This window comes from Podarcis filfolensis, assembly GCF_964270895.1.
Source record: "Podarcis filfolensis genome assembly, chromosome: 12".
In the NCBI taxonomy this organism is placed as follows: domain Eukaryota; kingdom Metazoa; phylum Chordata; class Lepidosauria; order Squamata; family Lacertidae; genus Podarcis; species Podarcis filfolensis.
Genome location: NC_139614.1, coordinates 7,224,765 through 7,252,018, shown reverse-complemented (window position 1 = coordinate 7,252,018; position 27,254 = coordinate 7,224,765). Strand labels below are relative to the sequence as shown.

At 40.2% G+C, this 27,254-nt stretch overlaps 1 protein-coding gene across 5 annotated transcripts in view; it reads left to right on the top strand.

Annotated features, from left to right (window-relative positions):
- BBS9 (Bardet-Biedl syndrome 9) overlaps positions 1–27,254 on the top strand; it is a 222,554-nt gene that overhangs the window by 67,515 nt on the left and 127,785 nt on the right. For all 5 annotated transcript variants that reach the window (XM_083577730.1, XM_083577731.1, XM_083577729.1 and 2 more), the window contains exon 19: positions 22,007–22,189. In XM_083577730.1, the coding sequence (XP_083433856.1) occupies positions 22,007–22,189 (183 nt within the window). The remainder of the gene's footprint in view (positions 1–22,006; positions 22,190–27,254) is intronic.

The window sequence follows — 27,254 nt, the reverse complement described above, 5'->3', positions numbered from 1 at the left end:
AGTGGAACAAGCTAAATGCAAATACTTTTATCTTTTTCAACCTGGATGTTCAAGAAAAAGGGTGTACAGTAAAAATCAGGACTCAGCTTTTGCCACAGATGGTGAGAGAAGTGACATGTTTTAAAAAAAGAATTATTTAAAGTCCTTCATTTCTGGTTTACTGTAATTGAAACATATAAAAGCAAATGTTCATTTGGAAGCATCATTTTACTGTGTATGTAGTACCACTGGCATGCTCATTAATGTTTAATCTTGGATAATATGAGGGTTATTTCTTGTAAATGGAGAGGAGAATTTATTGAGAATTTAAGAATTAACTATAAAGCAGCAACTCTGGAAACTTATTTGAATGCTTTTTAGTTTGTATGGAGTACAAATGCATTTGTGCTCTGTTGTATTACAGTGAATCTTTTTCATTAATGTAGATAAAATAGGAATGGGTTTTCTCTAGTTGTCTTCAGCAGTTCTGGAAACATTGTTAAACTTGTTTTTGGCCCCTTTTCCAATTAAGAAAACCACTATGGTTTGTATTTGTGTTTATTGGAGGTGAAGCAGGTAAAATATTCTTAGTTGGTATTAGATCCAAACAGCAATGTTAAAACATAGCTTTAATTCTTAATAGAAGATTTAAGTTCATGGGCTTCAAGTAAATTGGTTCTAAAACTGAATGATAGCTCATCTCCCAGATAAATGCCTATATTCTTGATGGGTTAATCAGTGGTGGTATTTTTAAGACATCTGTTTCTCATGGGATGAGTGGACGTTGGTTCTACAAATGGTTTGTAACTGCAAAGATATTGTTGAAAATCAGATAAGTTTAACTGCAGTTCTTAAAACGTTTACATTTTAAAATACTGTATAATGTGCTGTTTTCTTCACTTCTTTGGCTGTAGTATAAATTAGGGGAATCTTCACAAAAAAGATTTATTCTACATTTCCCCCCTATGATTAGAAGCAAACTGTTAAAACTTCCATACCACATTGCCTCATAAATCTGAAGTTACTCTTTATGAACCAGGTTAAATGGTCAACAACACAGTACAGCAAAGCACCCCAATTTATTTGCTGGCATAACTTCAGTACAGACTTCTTCTTAAAATATCTCTAAATTATGATGTGAACTCCTAACCAAACTTAAGATGTTTCTTGTTTCCCCTTAGAATAAAAAAAACACTTCTCAAATTTTTATGGGCTCCATAATCATATAATAAATATTAAAACTGGGAGGAGCTGAAATTCATTCCCCCCTAGCATATGGGATTTCACTTAAAAAGCAGATGAGGGTGCGGGATGTCCTACACAGCTAGTAAAGTAGAGAGAAAGTTAGATTGGCTGCATCTTGTATTATGTGATCCTTTTAAATGTACTGTTTCTTAAAGGACAATTAAAATTCTCAGGTACCTAATAAAAATGTATGAACCATACTAAATTATTTTAAAGAGGAAGGCTTCATTTGGTTCCCATCTACTGAAAAGAAGATGCTAGTGTAGCAGTGAGATATTTCTTTACAGCGGTTAGGAACCCATGGGGTGGGGGTGTCAACTTTAGGGTTCTTCTCAAAGCAATGCCATGTTCAGAATGCTTTAACTCTCTATCAAAATGTGCTTATTTGAAAGCACTGAAGCCTTAAATGTGTAAGTGAAACTCCTGCTGGCAACCCGATGCCCAAACTCTGTCTTAGCAGGTAGCTCTGGTAGTTTTACAGCATTGCAGGTGGGGTCTCCAACAAAATGCTGCAGTTTATTTTTCCACCCTGGTTCCTATCCAGGCAAGAACAGGAGAGTTGTTATGCCGTTCAGATCTCTGCTGAGATGAGAAGGGGGAAATACACCTTCCCTGCCCACAGGCCTTCCTCTCCTTAGCTGCGTAGTAGTGGTTTGTGTCCTTTTATGCCCTAAGCATGCAACTCTGAGTAGACTCATTGAAATGAATGAACATGACTAAATTAGGCCCATTCATTACAATAGATGTGCTCCAAATAAAACGTGGCACCTAGCGGAGAAAGGAAAAGTGTGTTTCTGAAAAATTCTCATGTTGTACTTCTATTAGTTATAAAGGTAAAGGTAAAGGGACCCCTGGCCATTAGGTCCAGTCGTGGCTGACTCTGGGGTTGCAGCACTCATCTCGCTTTATTGGCCGAGGGAGCCGGCATACAGCTTCCGGCTCATGTGGCCAGCATGACTAAGCTGCTTCTGGCGAACCAGAGCAGCGCACGGAAACGCCGTTTACCTTCCCGCCAGAGCGGTACCTATTTATCTACTTGCACTTTGACGTGCTTTCGAACTGCTAGGTTGGCAGGAGCAGGGACCAAGCAACGGGAGCTCACCCCGTCGCGGGGATTCGAACCGCCGACCTTCTGATCGGCAAGTCCTAGGCTCTGTGGTTTAAGCCACAGCGCCACCCACGTCCCCTATTAGTTATAAAACTTGTAATTAGAGTAATTCTATAAAGTTGCGTACCTTGGATCCCAAAGGTCAGATGTTTTGGCTCCTGAACACTGCAAACCTGGAAGTGATTGTTCCGGTTTGCAAACGTTCTTTTGGAACCCTAACGTCCGACGGGGCTTCCGCGGCTTCTGGTTGGCTGCAGGAGCTTCCTGCAGCCAACGAAAAGCCACATTTTGGTTTTCAGACGTTTTGGAAGTCGAACGGACTTCTGGAACAGATTCCGTTCGACTTCCAAGGTACAATTGTATTGCTAAGTTGTTTTACTTCTGATACGGGAGATCCACAAGCTCCAGCCTTCTGTCAAAACCAGAAATACTGGAGTTTATCTTCCAGCCAGGAAACAGATGCATTCAGACGGAGAACTCGTCTAACATACCTTGTACAGTATAAATTTACAATAAAACAAAACCAACATTTCTATCACATTGTATTCAGTGCTTGCTATAATCCCTTCATATACTGAACTGTTTAAATAGCATTCTAAGGTTTGTCTTATGCACAAAACCAAGAATATTTAATTTTTTCAGTTACTGAGCATATGGTCATACGCAGATTTTTCAAGTGGATTTTATGAAGGGGGGGGGGAATTGTTTATCATGTTTATGTCTCAAGATTCCTCCGAAGTGTTCAAGGAGGTGTACATGGTCTCCCTCCCCATTTCATCCTTACACAACCTTGTGAGGTAAGTTAGGCTGAGAAGTAGTGACTGGCCCAAGGTTACCTGATTTACTTCATGATTGAGTGGGGATTTGAGCCATGCTCTCCCAGGCCCTAGTACTGGCTCAGTATGATAAGTTGCAATGCATACCTGAATTGGAGGAAATGCATTTGATGATGCAAACACTGCCCATTTTTGGCACATAATTCTCACAGTGCAATGTTTTCTGGGCTATGTGTTGACATATTTATTTATTCTTTTGATAGCTAAGAAAGGCTTTTACTTGCTCTATAAATGTCTATGACATCAGTAATATATAAATTAGACTGTGCATGCTGTGAGTTAATAACTTTGCCTCATTCAGTTGTAGCTTTTTAAGAGTGTGTTTGTATTAACTAAGCAGGTGGCACCATTTGTCTCTCTGGAAAATGTGAATGCTGTCTCTGTTTCCCTTTCTCTATTTTCACACACTGCTTTAAACACCTTAGATAAGTAATTAGAAACTAAAGGTTGTAGTTAATTGTCCAGAACATAGGATTGAAATGCCAATCCTGGCATAACCCAAGTGATTTACACTAAATTTGGCATTGTGCGTAAGCGGCTGAAGTCACTTCTAATGACATGTCCTTATTCGTAAACAGGTGTTTGCCCAAGGGGAACACGCGAGCATTACTCTGCAAGTGTTATGGAAGAGTGATTCAGTGGAATATATGAGCATTTCTAACCCCTACATCCCAAATATATTATGTCAAACCTTTTAGCACTTAATGTTCAGTGAGGTATTGCTTGCAGCAGTGGAAGAGATTGAATTCCAAAGAGGGTGGCACCTTTGTATCTATCAGTCTCGTTTAATGAATAGGTTTTTTTCCTGAATATGATTGGCAGTCTCTTGTCCCCTCTTAATTAAATTGCTCCCTGACCTAAAACTTTTGTTAAAGATGTCACATTAGTCTTTTATGGCTAGTTTCCATGGGGAGTAGTTGGTGTCGGCCATTGAAATACATGAATGCAGCCAGGAATACATTTGTGAAAGTACTAATTAAAAGTGTCTTAGCCCCAAACTAAGATAAGGAGGAAAATGTGTCTAATTATGTTACTTTCCTTCTTACCCGAGAGATTAACAGCGTGTAATAACATTTCTAAATCAAATTCCTTAGTTCATATAGGATTAAATCAAATCACATAATCAAGTCAGTTCTGGATGAACAAATGATTCTGTTAAAACTGATAAAGTTCTTGTAGGCTTACTATTCCTCCGCTTAGCACAGTTGTGTACTGTGATAAAAAATTATATAATCAGTGTAATAGAAATCCCACTTGTTAGTCGGCTGGTTTCTTTTAATCTTGAGTCAAAATGCATTTTGTTCATCAAGATGTAATGTGTTTACTTAAAGTATGCTTACTTAGTAAGAAATGTGGTTTATCATTTGATTTTTGAAATTGTTTGTTGATCCTCATAAACGCTTAAATTGAGATGTTTTATTGTATGATGTTGCAAGCACCATCGTTTTAGCTACATTGCCAGTTTGCTTGGATGGTTCTGTATTGCCCCAGGCAATTAAGGTTCACTTGTTTTGTACAAACATCTTGAGCAGTCCATCTTGGAGAATATCTAAGTCATGCAATGAATGAAAACTAACCAGTTGGTGCAAAAAAGCAAGCTTTTTATTGCATTTGAGTATACAAATTGAAAATTTATCTGTGATCTAAAGAAATCCCGCCATCATATCTGCTTACACAGCAGCGGTCTCATATAGCAGTACAATCTGTCTCTGACCTTTAGGAGGATTTCAAAAGCAGGTAGCGATTTTTCAAGGGAGAACTACTCTTTGGTTGGGGTTGGGAAAATCATTGTATGTGTGGAAGCCCTTGGGGCATGCATTACAAGGTTTGTTAGATTTTGCAAGATCATCTGGGATCAGATTCAGAACCTCATGCAGAAGTGAGAATTGAACAACCCTTCCCAAGGTCTCAATTTTCTGTTGCTACTTGTATAATATTCAGTGTTGACCTGTTGAATGAAGAAACCTCTGAATGTTGGAACGTCTGAATGTTACTTTATTTTTTAATGGAGATTGGTAGGAATCTGGGAATCTACTGATGTGAACATTTCTAGATAATTTTCCTAGACAGTAAGTTCTGCTGGAGTATGTGTACATATCTCATTCTATATGTAATCCTTTCAAAAATCATCCTGTGAACACTATTTTGTTATGTTGATGAATCATGTTAATGGGGGAGAAGGAAGAGGGAAGGTGGAAAGGGTTGATAAACTCAGTTCTTCTGAATCTCTCAAAAACCTAAAAACAGCTCCCATCATTATCCTGGAGCCTTTTATAGTCAAAGGCTTAATAAGCCAAAATGTGTGTTTAGTCGTTTAGTCGTGTCCGACTCTTCGTGACCCCATGGACCAGAGCACGCCAGGCACTCCTGTCTTCCACTGCCTCCCACAGTTTGGTCAAACTCATGCTGGTAGCTTCGAGAACACTGTCCAACCATCTCATCCTCCCCATTTCCTTGTGCCCTCCATCTTTCCCAACATCAAGGTATTTTCCAGGGAGTCTTCTCTTCTCATGAGGAGGCCAAAGAATCGGAGCCTCAGCTTTAGGATCTGTCCTTCCAGTGACCACTCAGGGCTGATTTCCTTAAGAATGGAGAGGTTTGATCTTACAGTCCATGGGACTCTCAAGAGTCTCCTCCAACACCAGAATTCAAAAGCATTGATTCTTCGGTGATCAGCCTTCTTTATGGTCCAGCTCTCACTTCCATACAACACTAAATAAGCCAAAATATGTTTCTCCAAATCGGGCCACATTGCAGAAAAGTGTGATTACAATGTCAAGAAGTTGTAGTTCTTTTGTACTACCTCACTACACTTTAAAAGGATTTGTTGGCATTGCAGCTGGTGAAGAATGCTTAGTACATTTTTCGTTAAAGGAGTACCTCTATTTCATGAAATTGTGTTTATAATATTCACTGTAGAGCAATTTCGGGAGGGAAGGGAATCAGCTGAGTTTACTAAGAAGATATATGAGTATTCAGTGTATATTCCAGTAGCGACTCTGGCTTCTTAAGTGCTACATTTCTATACCATACTTCATTCCAGTTAAATCTTTACAATATGCTGTTTGTTAATCATTTCCATAATTAAAATCATATGTAATTTTTAATAAGAAATCTGATGCCATTTTAGGAAGTGAAGTCATATAGAGGCTTTCAATGTTAGCTACTAAAGCACATATGGCTTCAACCCTTGCTTTCTCTAAACACCACAGTAAACTGCAATCATTTCCCCAAATATATCAATCAAATGTCCACTGCTTTCAGGAACTCAATTTCTTTGGTGGTGAAGTTGCAATGAAGCCTTTGGTATACTTGGGACTCAGCTGCAAATAAAACGTTTTAAATGTGTTGTAAAGTGCAATATACAAATGTGACACTAGATGGCCACAGTGAGCTATGCCAAATTCAATGTATTTTTCAAAATGTTTTTTTAAAAAGCACTTTCACAGTGCTTTTTATATGTGTGTAGATTCCACTTCAGTTACTTAACTAATTAAATTTACAATCTAAGGCATGCACTGCGAGCTGCATTGAGAAAAGAACCGTGCGAAAAGCTTCTTGAGGTAAATAAATAAATTGACAGAGTGTGAAATAGCTTGAAATGGAATTATTGTTTCAGATTTGGTCAAAAAAGAAAAACAGCATACTATTAGGCAAAATCTAAAGCTGCAGTGCGACACCTTTGTTAGCATTAAATGTCTCAATGTGCACTCAACAAAGCTCTATGCAATTATATCCAGCCCATTCACTTCAATGAAGTGTCATTAAATAAAGTGGGAGAACTAATTGAGAATCAGTGGCATGTGCTTTTGTTTATGGGCGTGTTTTTTGTTTTTGTTAGCTGCAAGTTCTAATTAGGATATCAAATATATTTCACAAGCTCTCCACTTTCTCACCACATATCTGCAATAAGCATGGAATTTTGGTTGCTTCTCAAGGTCACAGCAAATGGGTGCAGAGGAACTGAAGATGTTATAACTGCAGTTAGGGAAAGAAAGATCAAAGGACATATTCTAGGAGTAAATTTAGGTATGGGTGTGGATTTCCTTTGCTAAATTGCTCTTTGTGGATTACAGTGACCTGAAAGCAGTGCCAGTCAGAGCAGAAACACAGGACAAAGATAAAACCAAAACAAAATTGCACAGGGAGAAGACCTGCTGATCCCATTTCTACTTAAGTTAATTAGTTAATAGTGTTGTGTTCTCTTCAAATTACACTTGGTATGTTAGGAAACTAATTTTTCTGTGAAGAGTTTCTCTTTGAAGTTGCATGGCTAGGTCTTAAGTCTTGGGCATTTAAAAAATAACAAGTTGGTCTGACAAATTTAATATTGAGTTGTCACTTCATGAAAACCTGCTGTTGCTCTTGTAGCAGCTATATTACTTTACACGCCTAAGCAGGTTCTTAATTTGTTGTTTTACACCCAAGCATTCCTCTGTTCTTTTATTTTAGCTTAAAAGTACACGTTTAATGCTTTGTTATTGCTAGGAAAATTAGTCCTTGTGCTAATTCACTCTTTCTGGTCTGAAATTGACCATTCTGGATGCTTTTGAAAATGAAAGGTAGTTTCTGTAAAAGGGACAATAACCCTGAATCAAGAGGAAAAATATTTTTTCTCTGTGAAAATGTGGAAGTATAATGGAAGTAACACTGCTCTTTTGAACAACAGTCCTTACATGCAACATAAAAGCTAATTTCTCCATCAGCTTTGCCAAAATTAAATGGAGACTACTTTCCAAAGTTTACAGAAGATTATTTTCAGAAGATACCAGTGTGCTGATGGATAAATTCACTTCTACTATCCCTTCTCCAATCTTTTCTATTACATTCTCAAATGTTCTCTTACAACACTCTAAAAACAACAAAAACCAAGTCTGTCTTTAACAGTCTGCAGCCATTTCCCATACATTATACATTTGATAAGTGGTTTTCAGTGTATTAGATAACTTGTATGATTTCTAAGATGTTGTTGAGTCATGAAATTTATTTAAATTTATTTAAATGAGTTTAACAGAAATAAATATTTAAAATGGCAATCTAAGGAAGTTGTTCTCATAATCTTAAGTAGGCAAATGTTGTATATTCCTTCATCATGCTGAAAATCAATCTGGTGAGTCCTCAGATAACCACTTGACTTGGTTTAATGGAGCCTGATTTGCTTTCCCATTCAAGGCACAAGAAGCAACGACAACAAGAACCCACCTTGCAACTGTAGCCATTAAACCCAGCAAGCAATTTTAAATGCACCAGTAGTTCATGCTTCTTTAGAGGAGCATGTTTTTCAAAAGCCCCCATAAAGTTTTTGAGTTGGCATCCATCTGTCTCAGGAGACAATGGAGGAATGCGCCTTTGGTAAAGGTAAAGGGACCCCTGACAATTAAGTCCAGTCGTGAATGACTCTGGGGTTGCGGCGCCCATCTTGCTTTACAGACCAATTGAAGTTCCCCCTCCACTTATTTTCTCTCCAACGCCCCCCTTCAAAATCTGCCCTAGAGGGTTGAGGGAAACTCCAGAGCAGATTAGGGAGAGAGACATGGGTGGTGCTGTGGTCTAAACCACAGAGCCTAGGGCTTGCTGATCAGAAGGTCAGCGGTTCGAATCCCCGCGACAGGGTGAGCTCCTGTTGTACGGTTCCTGCTCCTGCCAACCTAGCAGTTCAAAAGCACGTCAAAGTGCAAGTAGATAAATAGGTACCTCTCCGGTGGGAAGGTAAGCAGTGTTTCGCCAGAAGCGGCTTAGTCATGCTGGCCGTATGACCTGGAAAAACTGTCTGCGGACAAACTCCGGCTCCCTCGGCCAGTAAAGCAAGATGAGCGCCGCAACCCCAGAGTCGTCCACGACTGGACTTAATGGTCAGTCTGGTGTAGTGGTTAAGAGTGGTAGACTCGTAATCTGGGGAACCGGGTTCGCGTCTCCGCTCCTCCACATGCAGCTGCTGGGTGACCTTGGGCCAGTCACACTTCTTTGAAATCTCTCAGCCTCACTCACCTCACAGAGTGTTTGTTGTGGGGAAGGAAGGGAAAGGAGAATGCTAGCCACTATGAGACTCCTTCGGGTAGTGATAAAGCGGGATATCAAATCCAAACTCCTCTTCTTCTTACCTTTACCTTTGAAGGAAGGTGAGGACAAGTGACCTCACCTAGGCCCGAAGTCACCCCCCACCAAAGCAGGCTCAAAGCTTCTCAAAGCTTTTCAAAATCATTTTCTCAGCAGCTAAGCATCAGAAACATTCCGCTCTGCTGTAACAAAGGTAGAGAACAGTCCATTGTTTCTCAGGCCTTTCTCATGCCTTCTGGCCTTGCTAAAGAACCACACTGCAACTTGTTTTCTGTCCGGGAACCATGCCAGAACAAGAGATTGAAACATATCTGAACACTCTGAAACCCCTTTCCTGGGAAGGGTGCCAAGAGTCCACAATAGTCCCAAGACAGCTTTCTGTACATGCTCAGGAACCTCAACATGGGGCAGGACTCCTGAGGGAGGAGAAAGGAGGAGGGAACTAGAAAGGGGTATATATGCATGTGCACATGACTGTGAATTCGTGCATGCTTTTTGTGACTTATCACACTTGCTCCTTCTACCAGTTCATGGATGGTAGAAATAAAACCTTTTTCTCCGAAACTATTTCTTGAGTGTCTGTTGACTCCCACTTCCCTTTCCCAGGTGCAATATTTTTCCCACCCGAGGGCAAAGCCTCATAAGGCTACACCTTTAGGGAGAGGGGAGGTAGGGAAAGTCCTATTGCTCAAGCAGAACTCGGCCCACACAGCATGGGATACAACCCTTTATCCCCTTTACTGTTGCAGTGTTTTAAGAGAGAGAGAGGACTTGGAAGTTCTAAAGGTTTGGGTTTTTTTAAATTTATTGCAGTGTTGAGTTCTTACTGGAAAATGAAATAAAACATATGCACTCTCTAAATTATACTATTTCTAGTTTGGCTAGAGAAAAGACCTGAGGTTTCAACTGCAGGGATTGCACACAGGATATATTGGAAATACTTCAAAACAATAATTAAGGACTAAAATCAACTGCGGATAGAGTAAAAATATTTACAAAACATATCTGTTCCTAAAATATCTGCCTGGTCTTGCTAATTTGTTCACCATGTACCTTGGTTTTGAAACTTAACACAAGGTAGTAACTACATTTCTATATGCATATATACTTTCTATATATATTTCAAAAGCACATAATCAGACAGATTCTTACTACTTGTAGCCAAGGCCATTACAACAGAAATAAAGCTAAAAATATGGAAATAAATCAAATCATCCCCTTGACTGTCAACATTGCATACCCTCTAACATTCCTCAGATGAAAATAGGGACATTTCTTACTCTCTGCCCTAACGGACCCTCCTTGAAACCACATTTTTGGTGCCCTCTTACAGAGCATTTCCTATCAGAAGAAGGGCAGGTGCCATCACCACTATGCCAAGGGGACACAGCATACATGCCCTCCACTGTCCTGAGAAAACCCCTTAACCCGAATTTTATTTCATTCCTTGGTAGATTTACAAAAAGAAAAACACACACCAATAGATACATTTTAGAAAGGGGCAAGATCAGAAGACGCGAACTCACAAAGCGTTTTTCATTTAAAAACCAAGACTCTCCTGTGCTCTCCTTTGGTTTTATTTTTTTTAAAAAAAAACAAGATTCCACTGTGTTCTCTTTTTCTTCCTGGTCAGGGCAGCCCTGCCCTCTGTCTCTGCCCATCAGAGCTGGCGTGTCATGCAGGGCTGGGCCTTGGCAGCCTCTCCTCCTCCTCTCCTGCTCTCCAGAAGCTGCTATGAGCTGGCTAAGGGAGGAGGCTGGCAGTGGCAGCCATAGAGAGGACATGGAGAGGCAATGGGAAGCTTTCTCACCATCACCACCACTGCCATTGCTCGGGACAAGCGCCAGCTCATCCCCCTCCCTGAGCTAAATGGCAACGGTGCTGGTGGGGAAAATAGGGACATCCTGGGATCAAATCAGAAGCCTGGATGGCTTCCGCAATTCTGGGATTGTCTCTGGAAAATCGGGACACTTGGAGGGTATTATATTGTTTTGGGACAAAAAAGTAGCCATTAACTTTCTCACGACCAGCATAGACAATGTTACCAAACTTGTCTAAATCAGCACACATCCATTTAAATTGCTCCAATTGCCCTTCTGGGAAATTCTGAAAAGACAGGAACCAATGTCTAGGTGGGCTATATAAAGGGCAATATAGAATATATTGCAGAAAGATTGTATTCAGTCTGGTCTGGTTTGCACATGCAGAGAGGTGATTTTACTGGCCTCTTAAAATATTTAGTGGCTAGATATTCTTTGGGCATATTTTAAAATCTTATCTGGATAAGTCCATGTCTAACAGGAAACAAATTTATTTCCCACATATAAGCTTCCCTTTTGTGATCAGATTTAATTTACAGATACAAAATGGAGGACTTGCAATTCTTAGGCCAACTGTAGCCTTATTGGTAATTATCTTTGTCTAACATAGGCAACCATTCATAGAAAGTGTGCAAGTTGAGTACCGTGAGCTACTCAAATGGTTAACTATAGAAAGTCGTCTGGAAATGGTCTTAACAAAAGAAACTGGCTTGAAATACGTAGCAAATTATATTTATGACCCTATGCAGAGCGAACTACAAATAAATCATTGGAGTGTCTCATCCAGGGCAGATTTTCAAGTTCCACCAAGTTGGAAACTTTGGAAATGTATTAACCCAACAATCAAGCCGGAGTATTTGTCACATCTTTTGGGTCAATAGCTTTGTTTAGTTTTCTGGTACATCAAAAAATATGTGTCTTGTTACACATCAGACACATTTATTGGTCAATCCACTGTGCACTAGAGGTTGCAAAGTTACCTTATTTATTTTATCCATCCTTGGCCAAAACAAATATATTGAATTTAACTCGACTGTGTAATTAATGTAAGCTATATGGAAGTACAGACTTTTAATTAAATATAATTTGAACACTTTTTCTTGTTCTAGAATGAAATTAAGTCTCATTTGAAAGCTAATATTGGCTAAAATAATGTAAAACATTTGTTAATAATTTGGAAAAATAGTTTTCTTAGGAAGTCAGCCTATACCTTTTCTTCCTCATCTTCATTTATATCATAGTTTTTAAATAAGAAAAACACAAATGTGTAAGCACACAATATAGTGAACAAAAGAATATTTTAACTGATTTAAAGCATAACTAAAGCTTTGTCTCAGATTTTTCTTCAGTTTTAAGCCTAGCTCCCCATTTTCAACAGAGAAAATGGCTGAGCTTATTGTTCCATCCCAATAATTAAAAACCAGAAATATTTACTAATAGTAAATTAATAGTTGCATCAATAGTTTGCTAACTTCATGCATTAAAGAAATATTTGAAAGGAAAATCAATATTGAAAAAATTGCCCTTGATTCTAGGCAGTTTCTGGCCTGTGGGTTAAACCACTGCTCTGGTTCGCCAGAAGCAGCTTAGTCATGCTGGCTAAGCGAGATGAGCACCGCAACCCCAGAGTTGGTCACGACTGGACCTAATGGTCAGGGGTCCCTTTACCTTTATACACATAAAAGCTTATCCAAGAAAACCTTGAAATCCTCTGTTTAGTAGTTAAATTATTCCCGGTAATGCCAAACTTCAGTGATTCTGTGATCACTTAGGTTTGGAAGCAAAACAAGGCCACCTAAAACCAAGGTAGTGATTTCTACACTTCACGGAAGTATCTTAGCTTCACGGAAGTATCTTAGTTGAATTTAAAAACAGAATAACCTCAGAATTACCTAATGAAGACATGTGAGAGTCTAGGATTTACTGAGTGTTCAAAACAGTTGAGCCACAGAATGTTAGGGTATCAGAGGGAGACACAATCACAAAGCTAAAATATACATGAGTCTTCAGAGTGCACGTAACATTATTATTGGTTGAAAAATACTTTTAAAATATACAGATGGCTATCTTTATAGTTCGTTTGCCTTTTGTTGAAGTGCTACAAATCATGTCATACAAATTAATGTTTTTTAAAACTACACATTGAAAACATTGAATTCTTCCGCTTAAAAGTCTTGCTGGTTCTTGAAACAGAGACTCAGCGGGAATAGGTTTTGGTGCTATTTGCTTTGTTTGCATACATATGTTGAAAACTTAAATAAGCCTAGCGTGAAGAGGATTTGGCACTCAAAACTTAGGAGGCTTGGCTGGTTACAAGAAGGAAGCCAGTGGAGGAAAAATAAAACTCAGGTCTAGGTGGCTGCCTACATTGCAGGCATACACAGATGTGTGTTTTATCTAACTAAGGCTGTCATACCAATTCCACTTACCTGAGAATAAACCCAAGTTCAGTAGGACATGGTAAGAATCATACCGTAAGGAGTTTACAGCATTTTCACGTTCAGATAAATACTTTGCAAAGCATTATGAAATACATAATGTATACGAATGATCGCCGAAGAATTGATGCTTTTGAATTATGGTGCTGGAGGAGACTCTTGAGAGTCCCATGGACTGCAAGAAGATCAAACCTCTCCATTCTGAAGGGAATCAGCCCTGAGTGCTCACTGGAAGGACAGATCGTGAAGCTGAGGCTCCAATACTTTGGCCACCTCATGAGAAGAGAAGACTCCCTGGAAAAGACCCTGATGTTGGGAAAGATGGACGGCACAAGGAGAAGGGGACGACAGAGGACGAGATGGTTGGACAGTGTTCGCGAAGCTACAAACATGAGTCTGACCAAACTGCGGGAGGCAGTGGAAGACAGGAGTGCCTCGCGTGCTCTGGTCTATGGGGTCACGAAGAGTCGGACACGACTAAATGACTAAACAACAAAAACGAATGAAGTAGCCCTCTGCTATAGTTTAAGTGTCTTTATTAAATGTGGCAACATAAATACAGTCCTACCTCGGGTTACAGATGCTTCAGGTTGCATTTTTTTGGGTCACGGACCCGCCAAAAACGGGAAGTACCGGAACAGGTTGCTTCCGGGTTTTGGCGGCCGCGTATGCGCAGAAGCGCTAAATTGCGCTTTGTGCATGCGCAGAAGTGCCAAATGGCAACCTGCGCATGCGCAGACGCGCCGCTGTGCGTTGCAAACGTGCATCCCGCACGGATCACGTTCGCAACCCGAGTGTCCACTGTATTGCAAAAAGAAAAGGTGTCAGCAAAACACCCGTAAACCTGGAGTTGGATATGCATTTTCCATCTTCCTTCTCTTCAGTTTGTTCTTTGATTATTGTTGCAGTCAAGTGCTCCGTATTCAAGGAGTATTTGTTTTCAGCAAAACAAACTGCTCTGCTGCAGCCTGATTATGTGGGATCTCCTCCTCCTCCTCCTAGGTGATATCATTCTTCCTTGTCTGAAGCCAAGAAGATGTGCCAGCATAGTGAGCAGATAGTTTTGCTGTCACCAGGGAGAGAGAAATATGTTATAGATAATGAAAACACCGCCCCCCCCCCCCAGTGGTATGGCTCCCATATGTTCAGATGGGTTAGTTGAGTAGGTACTTAATTTTGTATAGTGGTCTGACTGTCCCCTTCTTTGGGGGGGGGATGCACTGTTAAAGAACCAATGAATCTCTAAAAATAGAGTGGTTGAAATAGAAAAACTGTACATTGTCTTTTCATTGATAAGGAGAGTTACATATAGTAAAATTCTAAAGTTTCCCCCCTACTTGGAACACATAGCCTGTATAAGGCAAGCTATGCTGCGTATTGATGTTTTGTTTACATCAGTCTAACTGAAATCTCATTTTTTGTTCAGCCATAATCCAGAGCATGGGTAGGAAAATTAAGGCCCGGGGGCCGGATCCGGCCCAATTGCCTTCTAAATCCGGCCCACGGACAGTCCAGGAATCAGCATGTTTTTACATGAGGAAAATGTGTCCTTTTATTTAAAATGCATCTCTGGGTTATTTGTAGGACATAGGAATTCGTTCTCCCCCCCCAAAAAAAAATAATATAGTCCGCCCCCCCCAAGGTCTGAGGGACAGTGGACCGGCCCCCTGCTGAAAAACTTTGCTGACCCCTGATCCAGAGGATACAGATTATCTGGATTAGTTTCAGTCTGGGTTCAGACGCAATTTCAGGACTGAATCAGCCTTGGTTACCCTGATGACACGAGTTGAAAGCAGGACAAAGGGGAGTGCATGTTTGCTGCTGCATCTCAGTGTGTTTTGGTACCATTAACCGTGGTAACTTCCTGGACTTGGCTCTAGGCAATGGGTCTTGGGTGCACTGTTTTACAGTGGTTCTTTTTCCTGCCTACAGGGTCGTGTTCAAAAAGTAGCTCTGGGAGACTCTGATTATAGTCAGAGTAGACCTATTGAAATGAAAAGACCCAACTTAGTCATGCTTATTAATTTTAGTTGGTCTACTCAGAGTAAATCTTAGTTGAATATGGTTGTTCAACATCTATACGAAGCCATTGGAAGAGGTCAGTAGGAGTTTGGGGGGGAAGTGTGTCGAATCTGGACCACTGTCTGGGCACAATGGATGGCTGGATTGTTGAGGTCCAATAAACTAAGCTTGAACCCTGGGAGGACAAAGGGTGGGTGGTTCCATGTCTTTGAGACGCTGGCCAGTTACCCATTCTGTATTAGGTTCCTCTCCCTCTGAAAGAACAGGTTTAGGGGTGCTCCTGAATCCAGTTTTGTCACTGGAGGCTCAGGAGGCCTCAGGCTAGGGCTAGAGTGCCTTTTACCAGCCATAGCTGGCACACCAACCGAGCAATGGGGATATTCTGGCCACTGTGACTTATGCATTGCTAACCTCAACACTCTATTATACCGGTGCGCTGAGGGCCAGTGTGGTGTAGTGGTTAAGAGCGGTAGTCTTGTAATCTGGGGAACCGGGTTCGCGTCTCCGCTCCTCCACCTGCAGCTGCTGGGTGACCTTGGGCCAGTCACACTTCTTTGAAGTCTCTCAGCCCCACTCACCTCACAGAGTGTTTGTTGTGGGCGAGGAAGGGAAAGGAGAATGTTAGCCACTTTGAGACTCCTTAAAGGGAGTGAAAGGAGGGATATCAAATCTAAACTCTTCTTCTTCTTCTTCTTCTTCTTCTTCTTCTTCTTCTTCTTCTTCTTCTTCTTCTTCCTTCTTCTTCTTCCTTCTTCTTCTTCTTCTTCTTCTTCTTCTTCTTCTTCTTCTTCTTCTTCTTCTTCCCTTGCACCTGGTCCGGAAGCTCCAGTTCTGATTTTTTTTAGTTAGCTTCTAATTGATTTCACCTCTATTGTATTTGTTGAGTTTGCTGTGTGTAGCTTAAAGACTGTTGCAATTCAGCAGTACAGTACGATCGCATCTTACGTAGGGGTTTGGTTCCAAGGGTTTCACGTATACAGTGGTGCCCCGCAAGACGAATGCCTCGCAAAACGAAAAACGCGCAAGACGAAAGGGTTTTTCGTTTTTTGCGTCGCTTCGCTAGACGATTTTCCCTATGGGCTTGCTTCGCAAGACGAAACGTCTTGCGAGTTCTTGCGAGTTTGTTTTCTTGTTTTATTAAAGCTGCTAAGCCTTTAATAGCCGCTAAGCCGTTAATAGCCGCTAATAGCCGCTAATAGCCGCTAATAGCCGCTAATAGCCGCTAAGCCGCTAATAGCCGCTAATAGCCGCTAAGCCGTTAATAGCCGCTAAGCTGTTAATAGCCGCTAAGCCGCTAATAGCCGCTAAGCTGCTAAGCCGCTAATAGCCGCAAGACGAAGAGACTCGCGGAAAGGATTAATTTCGTCTTGCGAGGCACCACTGTACATGAAAATCATGTATACCCAAACCCTTGGCGCCACCTTGCAGCCGGCAGGTGAGGAATGGGAGAAAGAGTGGTCTTGCTCCCCAAGCAAGGCAGAGAGTTTAAAAGCTCTTTTCACACAGGCTCACCAAAGCCACCGTTATAAAATAATAAATATATAAACTATGCACTGTGTGAAGGAGGGCTTCCATTCACCCTTCTTTACGCAGAATCAAGAATCCAACTGGGTTAATTCCTCTTTCATTTTCCAACTTCTGAAATATCAATATATCTGCAAGACTAAGGAAAATATAGCATGCAAGCCAGAATTCTGAACAGAATTTTCAAATATATCCATAATTTGATCTAGACATCAAGAGGTCAAAAAAAGTTTAATATACTGAGCATTTTTGGATCAAACATTGTTGGTGTTAGTATTAGGGGGTGAAGTTGATGAAGTCCTCAGGGGTTTTATATATAAAAAAAACTTCTGAAGTTAAGCCATGCCAGCAGCAATGTGAAATGTTAATAGGCCAATTTAATGCATAACCTTGATGAAGAGGGCAATTTTTTTCTTGAATTGTGTCTCCATTTATTTATTTATTTTATAAGGGTCTCCCCTTTGATGTATATATATATATATATTATATAAAACATGCTGGCATCTGCTTTACTGTAGACAAGTTTATATGGGCAAGTTGAGAATTTGGTCAGCCAGAAAAGTATATACAAAAAAAGTTATAAATGGCAAGTAAATTTTGATTGGCTTAAAAAAAGCCCCAAATAGGCTGCCTGTTTCACTGTCTCTTTGATCTTTGTATTGCTGACAATGTTCCCCTCATAGATTACTCTTGAGAAACATTTTCAAACCTTTCTTTCATTTAAACGCTTTTGCAACTTAAGGTAAAACAAAGGAAATTCTATGAGTAGGCAACTAAAGTCCTTTTGTTTGGATTGATGGACACTGTGCAACAACCATCATAGCTAGAGCAAAGTCAGATGTTACACGAGAAAAACGTCGGGGATCATTGTTTACAAAGCAATAATTCCTAAATGTTAATTTGGGGCAAATTAAAAGCAGTGATCCTTTACATATTTACTTCACAAATATTGGGAAAGTCATTGCCTAGTTGTACAGCAGGGCTTTGTTTTAAATTACGTTGTAAAATCTCTGGATAATTAAATAAGATAAAATTCACCAGGTGTAAGTCTTAATCTCCTGGGCTGAGCCACATCACATGTATTGGACATGGGTGTGAGCATCTGACAGATACCCAGCTCTCCTCTTGAGCTTGACCTCTATATCAAATTTTAAGGGTAAGGAGAAGAAAAATGCAGGAATATTGGTTTGTTTTACTTTCCAAGTAGTTTTACTTAGAGTTGACCCCCTGAAATTAATGGGCCTAAGTTAGTCATGTCCATTAATTTCAATGGGTCTTCTCTGCATATGATTAACATCGTATAAAACCAAATGTAAGAGAAATCACAATGGAAGTTAGACACAATTCTTTGTTTGAAGTTCAAATGCTGTATCACATTGATTCACTAGATCAGGCATCCCCAAACTCGGCCCTCCAGATGTTTTGGGACTACAACTCCCAGGACCAGCTAACAGGACCAGTGGTCAGGGATGATGGGAGTTGTAGTCCTAAAACATCTGGAGGGCCGAGTTTGGGGATGTCTGCACTAGATAACCCTAAGCAAGACACTGTTTCTCAGCTAAACAACTGTGACCTACCTTTGCAGGAGTGTTGTAAAGATTATTGACATCATGTATGTGAAACACTCATGAATACTAAGCAGCAGAATTACAATACTTTGATGCAACTGTGTTCACATACTGTCGTATTCATTTACATGAGTAATTCTGGCACATTTACAAGTTTGGGATTAATTTTGCTCTGATTTTTATGAGTTGGAGACTTCCTTTCCATTTAGCGCAATTTGCTGAAGCTCTACCTCACTATTTGGCTTGAGTACATACAGTATTTGGACGTAGAGCTCTTATGCTCTTTATTTTATTTGGAAGCAATAGTTTTTCGTAATGCTTATCAAGATTTCTTTGTTGCTTAAGTATATATTTACCTCTGCAGTAATTTGTGAATACAGTGGGAACATGCACACTACTTTATGAAGCATCTGTGGAAGAAAGCAGTGCTCATGTTCATTTAGTAGTTTTAATGGGATTCTTGGTAATTTTATTGTTAGGTTTGTTTTTTTTACTTCAGAGGGAAAAAGCAAGATATAAATTTTAGTATAAGTAATTAAAGGTAAAGGGACCCCTGACCATTGGGTCCAGTCGCGGACGACTCTGGGGCTGTGGCGCTCATCTCACTTTACTGGCCGAGGGAGCCGGCGTACAGCTTCCGGGTCATGTGGCCAGCATGACTAAGCCGCTTCTGGAGAACCAGAGCAGCGCACGGAAACACCATTTACCTTTCCGCCGGAGCAGTACCTATTTATCTACTTGCACTTTGATGTGCTTTCGAACTGCTAGGTTGGCAGGAGCAGGGACCGAGCAACAGGAGCTCACCCTGTCACGGGGATTCTAACCGCCGACCTTCCGATCGGCAAGTCCTAGGTTCTGTGGTTTAACCCACAGCGGACACCTGGATATTTACATTGCTGTTAAATTAATATTTAATATTTGCCAAACAGAGATATAATCTTTTAAACAAACAAATAAACAAACAAACATATTGTGTTAGCTGCTGGTTTACAGTCAGATACTCCCGTAGGGCCATTGAGCAAATCAGTTTTGATGGAGCCATCTTAATTGTCCCTCCTTACCTGTACAACAGGGGTCAGCAACCTAAGGCCTATGGGTCGGAAGTGGCCCACAGAGGGCCCCCTAACTGAGCCGCCCCTGAGCCGCCCCCGAACTGAGCTGCCCCCTAATGTGCTGCAATAAACTGGCACAGCGTGGCGCGGGGACTTGCTTCCGCGGCACCAAAAATTGCGTCTGCGCATGCGCAGATGCTGAAAATTGCAGGCGCGCGCGATCCAGCCCACGCAGGGATCTCCGCGGGACAGATCCGGCCCAGACAAGATAAACGTTGCTAACCCCTGCTGTAGAAGCTCAAAGGAGCTTCAGCTTCAAGCTTAGCCAGTTAATACATCCATGACAGGAAATGTTCATGGCTGCCCCATTCATTGACAGCTCCTATCCGCTCAATTTTATTTTCTGTAAAAATGTGTACCCCGCTCTTTTGGTGTCTATGCACCACTGAGGGAAACTGGCAACAGTTAAAACCAACAAAAAAAATAATATGCAATTCCTAACGACAAACAAGCAGTATAATAAAAACAGACAATTGTCTGTCCGTCCCCCAGCACTGAGAAGCCTACCAGCTTCTACCAAGGACAGTTAAGGTAGAAAGGTAGTAAAATGAAACAAACAAACAAACAAACTCTGTATCTCCACTAGAGGGTAGTATGGGTTTAAGAGATCAGCCAAAAGAATTAATATACTATTGGTACAGGTTTTAAGAGTTCAGCCAACACACACCAACTGGCAAAATAGGTAGCAGCTAACTGCCTGGTCTGATCTCATTGGGTTCCAAGCTAAAGGAAGCAAAATAACTTGATATTGCAGGGGGTTGGACTAGATGACCCTTGTGGTCCCTTCCAACACTCCAGTTCCATGATATCATTGTGCCACACCATTCCCTCACCCAGAAATGCACTCTCTCATTGGTCATGCCCAGTTTTAGCTCCAAGATGGAACTCAAAACCGGACCTAACAATCAATGGACCATGCACAGCAATAGTCCTAATAACACCACAAATTTCCTGCACGCACCACAGTACAACCCTAAAGAGGGTTGCCTTATGGGACTCTCTTGCCTCTGGTCGTTATCTAGATGAGGACTGAGCACATGACACCACTCGCAGGAGAAGAAAATAATTGCAACCCAGATTCAGGTGGTCTGAAAAGCTGCTTCCTGTTAATGGGCAGACAGAAATGAAAGCAGGACTTAAGGAGGCAGAACTTTTTGCATTCATCTCTTCTATAGCTGCTGTCCAGCTGCTCCCTTGGGGGCAAGGAACTTTCCTTGAGGTGTTCACCAAGTTAGAAATAGGAATGAAAAAACGAACCCTACTTCCTGGTGATAGAAACAGTCCTACTCCAAATACGGGCTGGATCTGCTGGCTGCTAGTGGGCAGATTGAAACAAAATGGGTGGGGAGGCTCAAGATGTTAACAGTCTCATTTCACTTCATAAAAAATTGTTAACTAAATTGCTTTCTAAACATTGCACCTCAATAATCAATATGTTGCACACATGGAGTTCCATAGTCTATAGCCTTCCTGTAAGATAAACAACAGTAGGTTTTGTGTTTCAGTTTTACCTCATAGCCATGTCTAGGAAGTGGAACCAGAACAAGAACATTTTCAATGATTAAAGTCCCACTTCCCTTGGTTCTCTTTCCGATTGTGTTTTTCCACTGATGTCCTGAGTATATGAATGGGATAAAATAGTCTGCCAGTTTTATAAAAAGAAAAGAGCTGGCGTTTTGCTTCAGCACACCTTAAATTTCCTTTTCAAAATCTTTGCATGCCAGTAGCCATTCTTGTGCTATAAACATCAGTGAACTGATGAAATGCCAAAAATATCTACAGTTTTGTATAAACCAATATGTGTATAAATAGACTTAGTGAAAATGTTATGATAAACAGGATTAATTCTTTCTGTGCAGAAGAAATTGAGATGATAACCTAATTTACAAATAAATGACATGCTGTGGAAATTACTCCAGAGGGGATACTGTTTACACAGGGATTACCATCAGAGGTGGTATTTAAAACAAGTGTTTACAATTTGTTAAAAGCTATTATGTTACATAATGTACTGAAGATCAATCTTAGGGATACTATATTGTATACATCTAGACAATGCAGGTTCTCTTGTATGTTGATTGTACTAATAGATTAATCACCGTACCATATGGATTTTAAATTCTATCTCACAAGAAGATGGCAGATAATAACTCAAAACTCTATCTGGCTTATGTTTTTGGAAAGCAAAGTTCATCAGGTTCTTCTAAAGAAAACTCAGAGTTAGCCAAATGTAATGTTAGTAGTGAGTGCTTGAGAATAGTAAAAGTATACCTAACAGAAGTTTGTAATTCTTGCAGGTAATAGCTCTAGCAGATGCAGCTGGAAAAAATGAAGCCAATATGTTCCAGGCGTTCACAAAGTTAAAAAGTGCCACCCAACTGGTAATTCTTCTGATTAGCCTGTGGCAGAAACTGAGTGCTGACCAAGTTTCTATTCTACAAGCTACATTTTTGCCATTAACACAGGATACTCAAGAGCTGGTAAGAATCTACTAGGTTTTGTAAAAATGTGGACAAGTATTAAATCTATAATTATCATGCGTTTCCCAGCATGTTCTGTTAACAGTTTTATTTTTTTCTTTCAACTAACTTTTTTGCTTTTGTTTTGATTTAAGGTGGGGAGTGACAGGGGAAAAGACATATTTTTCAAGTGTCTTACTGATCCATACTAAATATATTTCTACTATATTTTTAGCATACAAATTAGTCGTTCCAGCTGGAATTTTTCTTTGGGTTAAGTGTATCTGTATCAGGGTGGCCCTGTCATTACGTAAACTGCAATAGACCGCTTCATGCAGTAGATCTGGGCTGCTGTTAAAGAGCAGAACATTCTCATTTACGTTAGCTTATTTGGAGAGGGTGCCATTTGGAATTTCATCCTGATGCATCCAAATGTTTTGAGTCAACTTTGACATATCAAACCATTTCCTAAAGATGTCTATTCTGTCCCATAAGTACCAAAGTCAGTTCCTTCATCTGGAGACAGCACCTCTTTTTGGTAAAAAGACAGGGTCAGCTGTTGAACTCATTGGCAAGGATGAGCTTCCTGTCTTTTGGATGCAGTATTTGTTTCTTGCAGACCTCCTTGGAATTCTACATTCTGTATTTAAGATGGCCTTAACACGTTTTTTATTTATTTTATTCTTCTTATAGTTTACTTTTAAAAAAAGAAGAAGAGCTACTTCCCTTACTCTTCTCACTGATCTAATCAGGTTTCAGGAAGGGAATATAGGTAATTAATTATTATTGGTAGGGTTTGTCTCTAACCTGGAAAATAAAATGGTCTTCTCTAAGCTCCTGAAGAATAGCGAATAAGGCAACAGAAGAGCCTCCCTGTGAATGGGGGCAGCTGAAGAAAACCAGTGTGCACAGGCAGGTTGATGTGGAAGTAGTTTGGATTGACATCAGCCCACAAAGTATTCACAAAGTACTGGTAATTCAGGTCGTCATCCTTTGCATCCAAGGAGTGACAGTGTATCCTTACCTGAACATACTCTGATTTAGTCCTTAAACAAGGTGCTGGGGTGTGAGCAGCATTCTAGGATGAGCCAGGAGCCAGGAGTTGGGATTGAAGAGCAGTCAGGATTAAACATCAATTGAGATCAGAGGGCAAATCAAAAGGCAGGACTTGAGAACAAGCTAGAAGTCAGGGTGAAAGAGCAAGACCCAGAAACACACAATATGCAAGAGCTCAGGCAGGCCTTGTTGCTCAAGCAAATTTCCACTGAGATTGGAACACACGTTATATTTCTTGCTGTCTAGGAACAGTCAATGGCCAGCTTGGGTGGGTTAGTGAAGGTTATTCACTGAGAAGCTGTAGTGACATTCCTTGGTCACATGGCATAGTGATCAGCAGTGCCTGATGAGGTGCAAATAATCAGCTATCTGGGGGAGTTAGACTTCAACATATACAGTAGATTAATGTTCTTCACATTACAAATGCCTCAAACATGGGAGTTATTCTAGATACGGGATATTAATGTCCAGCGAGCATGATTCATCTTCAGGCTGGAATCAGCAAGGATAGGATGCCTGAAGACAACAAGACCAGTAACAGGTTTTTCAGGACCCTGGAGAGAGCCCAGGGAGCAGACCACTTGTTTGAGAGTGCTTCTTCTCAACAGAACCCTTTTATCCCTTGGCCTGACTACATTTCTCAGTCTCCACCTTCTTGATGAGGAGTGTGGAGTCCTGTAGAGAGAATCCTTTGTCCTGGAGCCTAAGCACGATTATAATCCCTCAATGAGTTCACATAGACATACTGCCTGTGCTGGCACACTGATTCTGCGGTCTGTGATGCAAATATCTATGTCACTTATCTGGGCAAATGCCTATCTAGAGCATCTTACAGTCAAAAACTGCTAAAGATAACAAGAACAGTAATACAAAAATTTTAAACTTTAAACTACCAAATACATATATTTTTTAACTTAGCTGGTAAAAAAATAATTCGGACCATCAGCCAGCTAACAAGTATCATGCCTGCAAGTCCAGCTGAAAAAGGTAGGTCTTTAGGCCTTCTAAAAAGCCTGCAATGTTGACATTTGATGCAAATCCAATGGAATTCCATAGCTGTGGGTTTGTTTCAGAGAAGGCACTCTCCTTCTCTGTGTTTCACATGCACCCATAAAAATACGATGCATGAAAAAGCTCATCAGAAATTATGCTAATGTGCACACTGTATAACCTATGTGCACAGTGTCACAGGTTTTCCTGTGGTTCATTTGGTAGTAAAAAGTTCAGTTCTTTTGTCCACTGTTGCTCTAGAAGCCAGGTAAATTGGATCTGAAAAAGGCTGGGATTTCTCAGATATCTGGAGTGGAATGGTTCTGAATGGTTAAACTTGTAGGTTTTTTAAATAAATCATACAATCTGCTTGGCCTTCTCTTAATGTAATGCTTTGAGACGTTTTCTAGTAACAACATGGGGAAATCTGTTTGATGCCTTAAGACAAGAGGTGCAATTTTAGTACTTGCCCTTCTGTGGCCCCTTTACACATATATCCCACAATACGCAATGTCACATTCCAGGACATCATATATAAGTGGTGTTGTGATGTGCTAAACTAAAAACCTGAAATTGGAGCAAACCCCCCCAAAATAATGAAATAATTCCCCCACTTGGATGCTGCAATAATTCCATACAGAAGTCATTATAGTACCAGAGAAATCTGAATGTAATTTAAAGAGAAGGGCGTTTCTGGTTTGTAAGGGGATGCTTTTGACATTCCATCAATGTTTTCAGAAAGAGGCTTCTAGCGTGTGTTCAGATTTACCCCATGCAGTTGAGTGGCACTGTGGTCAGAGAGGGGATTCCAGTGATTTGTATTTTACTCTTTCTTCAGTTTTACATCATGAGATTTGCTGTATGTTGTAGTAGAATTTTATTTGGTGTAGAATGGCTTTTTATAACATTCTGTATGCTTTAAGCTGTAGAGAAGTGTTATCTTCTGCCTAACACAAATAGCATCCTATCAGATGGGTATCTGCTTAAATCAGAAACATGGCTTTTCTGGACATTTATTTGACATATGATTGATTCAGAGTTTAATTTGTATGGTGAAGTATCCTTTATTTGTATGTTTTCATATGCAACAACACCATTTTGCATTCCTTTGGTAAAGGATTTTAGCATATTGGGTGGGTAGGTTGCTGTGAAGCTATCAAGCGTTCTGTTGTTTATCCAAGCAGGTTAGTGATAGAGAAATCTTTCTTAACACCAAAATAATTAATTTGTGTCTACAGTCACAGTTGACCTTTGATGGTGTTAATTAGATAGGGAAGCTTAGTTTTGAAGCTTAAAGCTGACACAAAATGGCAAGAGTCTCTAGTCCTATCTGCCCTGCCATCACAGTAGACCTTTAGGAGACAGTAGCCATTTCTTAAGCATAGACAAAGCAATCTTCTCTTTAATACTGTTTACAAAATTTGCCCCATCACTGATCCAGAGACCTTCGGACAACTTAGATTTTGCTTACAATTTTGTTTGCCTATTTTTAATTTAATGTTTTTGTCTCTTAAAACCATATTCTTATCTTCAAACTAAATAATACAAATTATTGTCTTGGCGTTTATATTTTTACCTTCTGTTGCCCTACAATCAATTTCACTAGGTTGATATAATGTGAAGGGCACTTTTTGAATTCAGCTTCCCTGTCATATACATTATGTGCTGTTTTGCACAGAACAACATGCAGAAGAAAATGAAGCTTCCCCCCCCCCAACCCAGTAAATGAAAATATTTGTAATTTTTATTTTCTATCAGACAGAAACAGAATTAACCACAGTTGGCACTTGTGAACTCTGTCTTTTTTGTGTTATTTCCACTAAGACTGGATGTGGAAGCCAAAAGATTTATCAGTTTTTTCATGGTTTACAGGCTTTAAATGGAGAGGTGCCTAGAGAGCAATTTCACTTACATGGAACACTTCTCATTCACCATCTTTCAGAGTTAGCTCACTTGGGCCTAGTGCAAATGTAACATTTCCTGATGGTTTAACCATGGCTGAGAAATTAGTCTAAAATATTTTAGTAATATAATTGTGTAGCCATTTGGGTATGCAGTATTATAATACAATTGGTGTTCTACAGTGTGACCTTGCACATGGTTACTCGAAAGTAACATCCATTGATGCCTACTTCCAGGTAAGCAGGTAATTTTTGTTTTAACAAGGTTTATCTTGTGAGTATGAACTCACTGCATTTCCATTCAACTTCATACATCTAATTAAGTAGGCTTCTGCTTATGAAAACTCATGCCAAAGTAAATTAGTAAATTCATGCCAAAATAAGCCAGTTAGCTTCATCTGGGAGATTCCGCTCTTGGCATGACATTTTAGCACAGAACAAGAAGAATGGGATCTGCAAACTAGAAATATAATACCAGAAGAGGAAAGGACCATGCTGTGTGGGTTTTGTGCATCCTATTTTTAATTTTTGTTCCTGCATAAAAGCACTCGTATCTTCAGTACAAAGTAACTGATCTAAGAATTTGGACTGTAGTTGCTGAAATGGTTAGGCCTTTGCCTCTTCCTAATAGAACTTACTAAATTCTTAAACTCAGTACTTACAAAATGTATGTGACAGCCTCCACCCTGAGTCCTGTGCTGCTGGAATCCAGTGACAAGAGAGTGTAGCCCCCTGTATGTATGCCTGTCCTTTCCCTACATAATAACTTGCTGCCACAAGATAATGGGGTATTTTTTCTACAAAGTTGCCCTCTTTCAATCAGCCTAAAACTTCCCTGGGTAGACCGTAACAGGTTTATGAAATCCAGTCTAAAGATTTTTTTTTTTCCCCCAGTCTAAAGTTTGTTGTTGTTTAGTCGTGTCCAACTCTTCGTGACCCCACGGACCACCCCTGTCTTCCACTGTGTCCCGCAGTTTTGTCAAATTCATGTTGGTAGCTTCGAGAACACTGTCCAACCACCTCGTCCTCTGTCGTCCCCTTCTCCTTGTGCCCTCCGTCTTTCCCAGCATCAGGGTCTTTTCCAGGGAGTCTTCTCTTCTCATGAGGTGGCCAAAGTATTGGAGTCTCAGCTTCAGGAT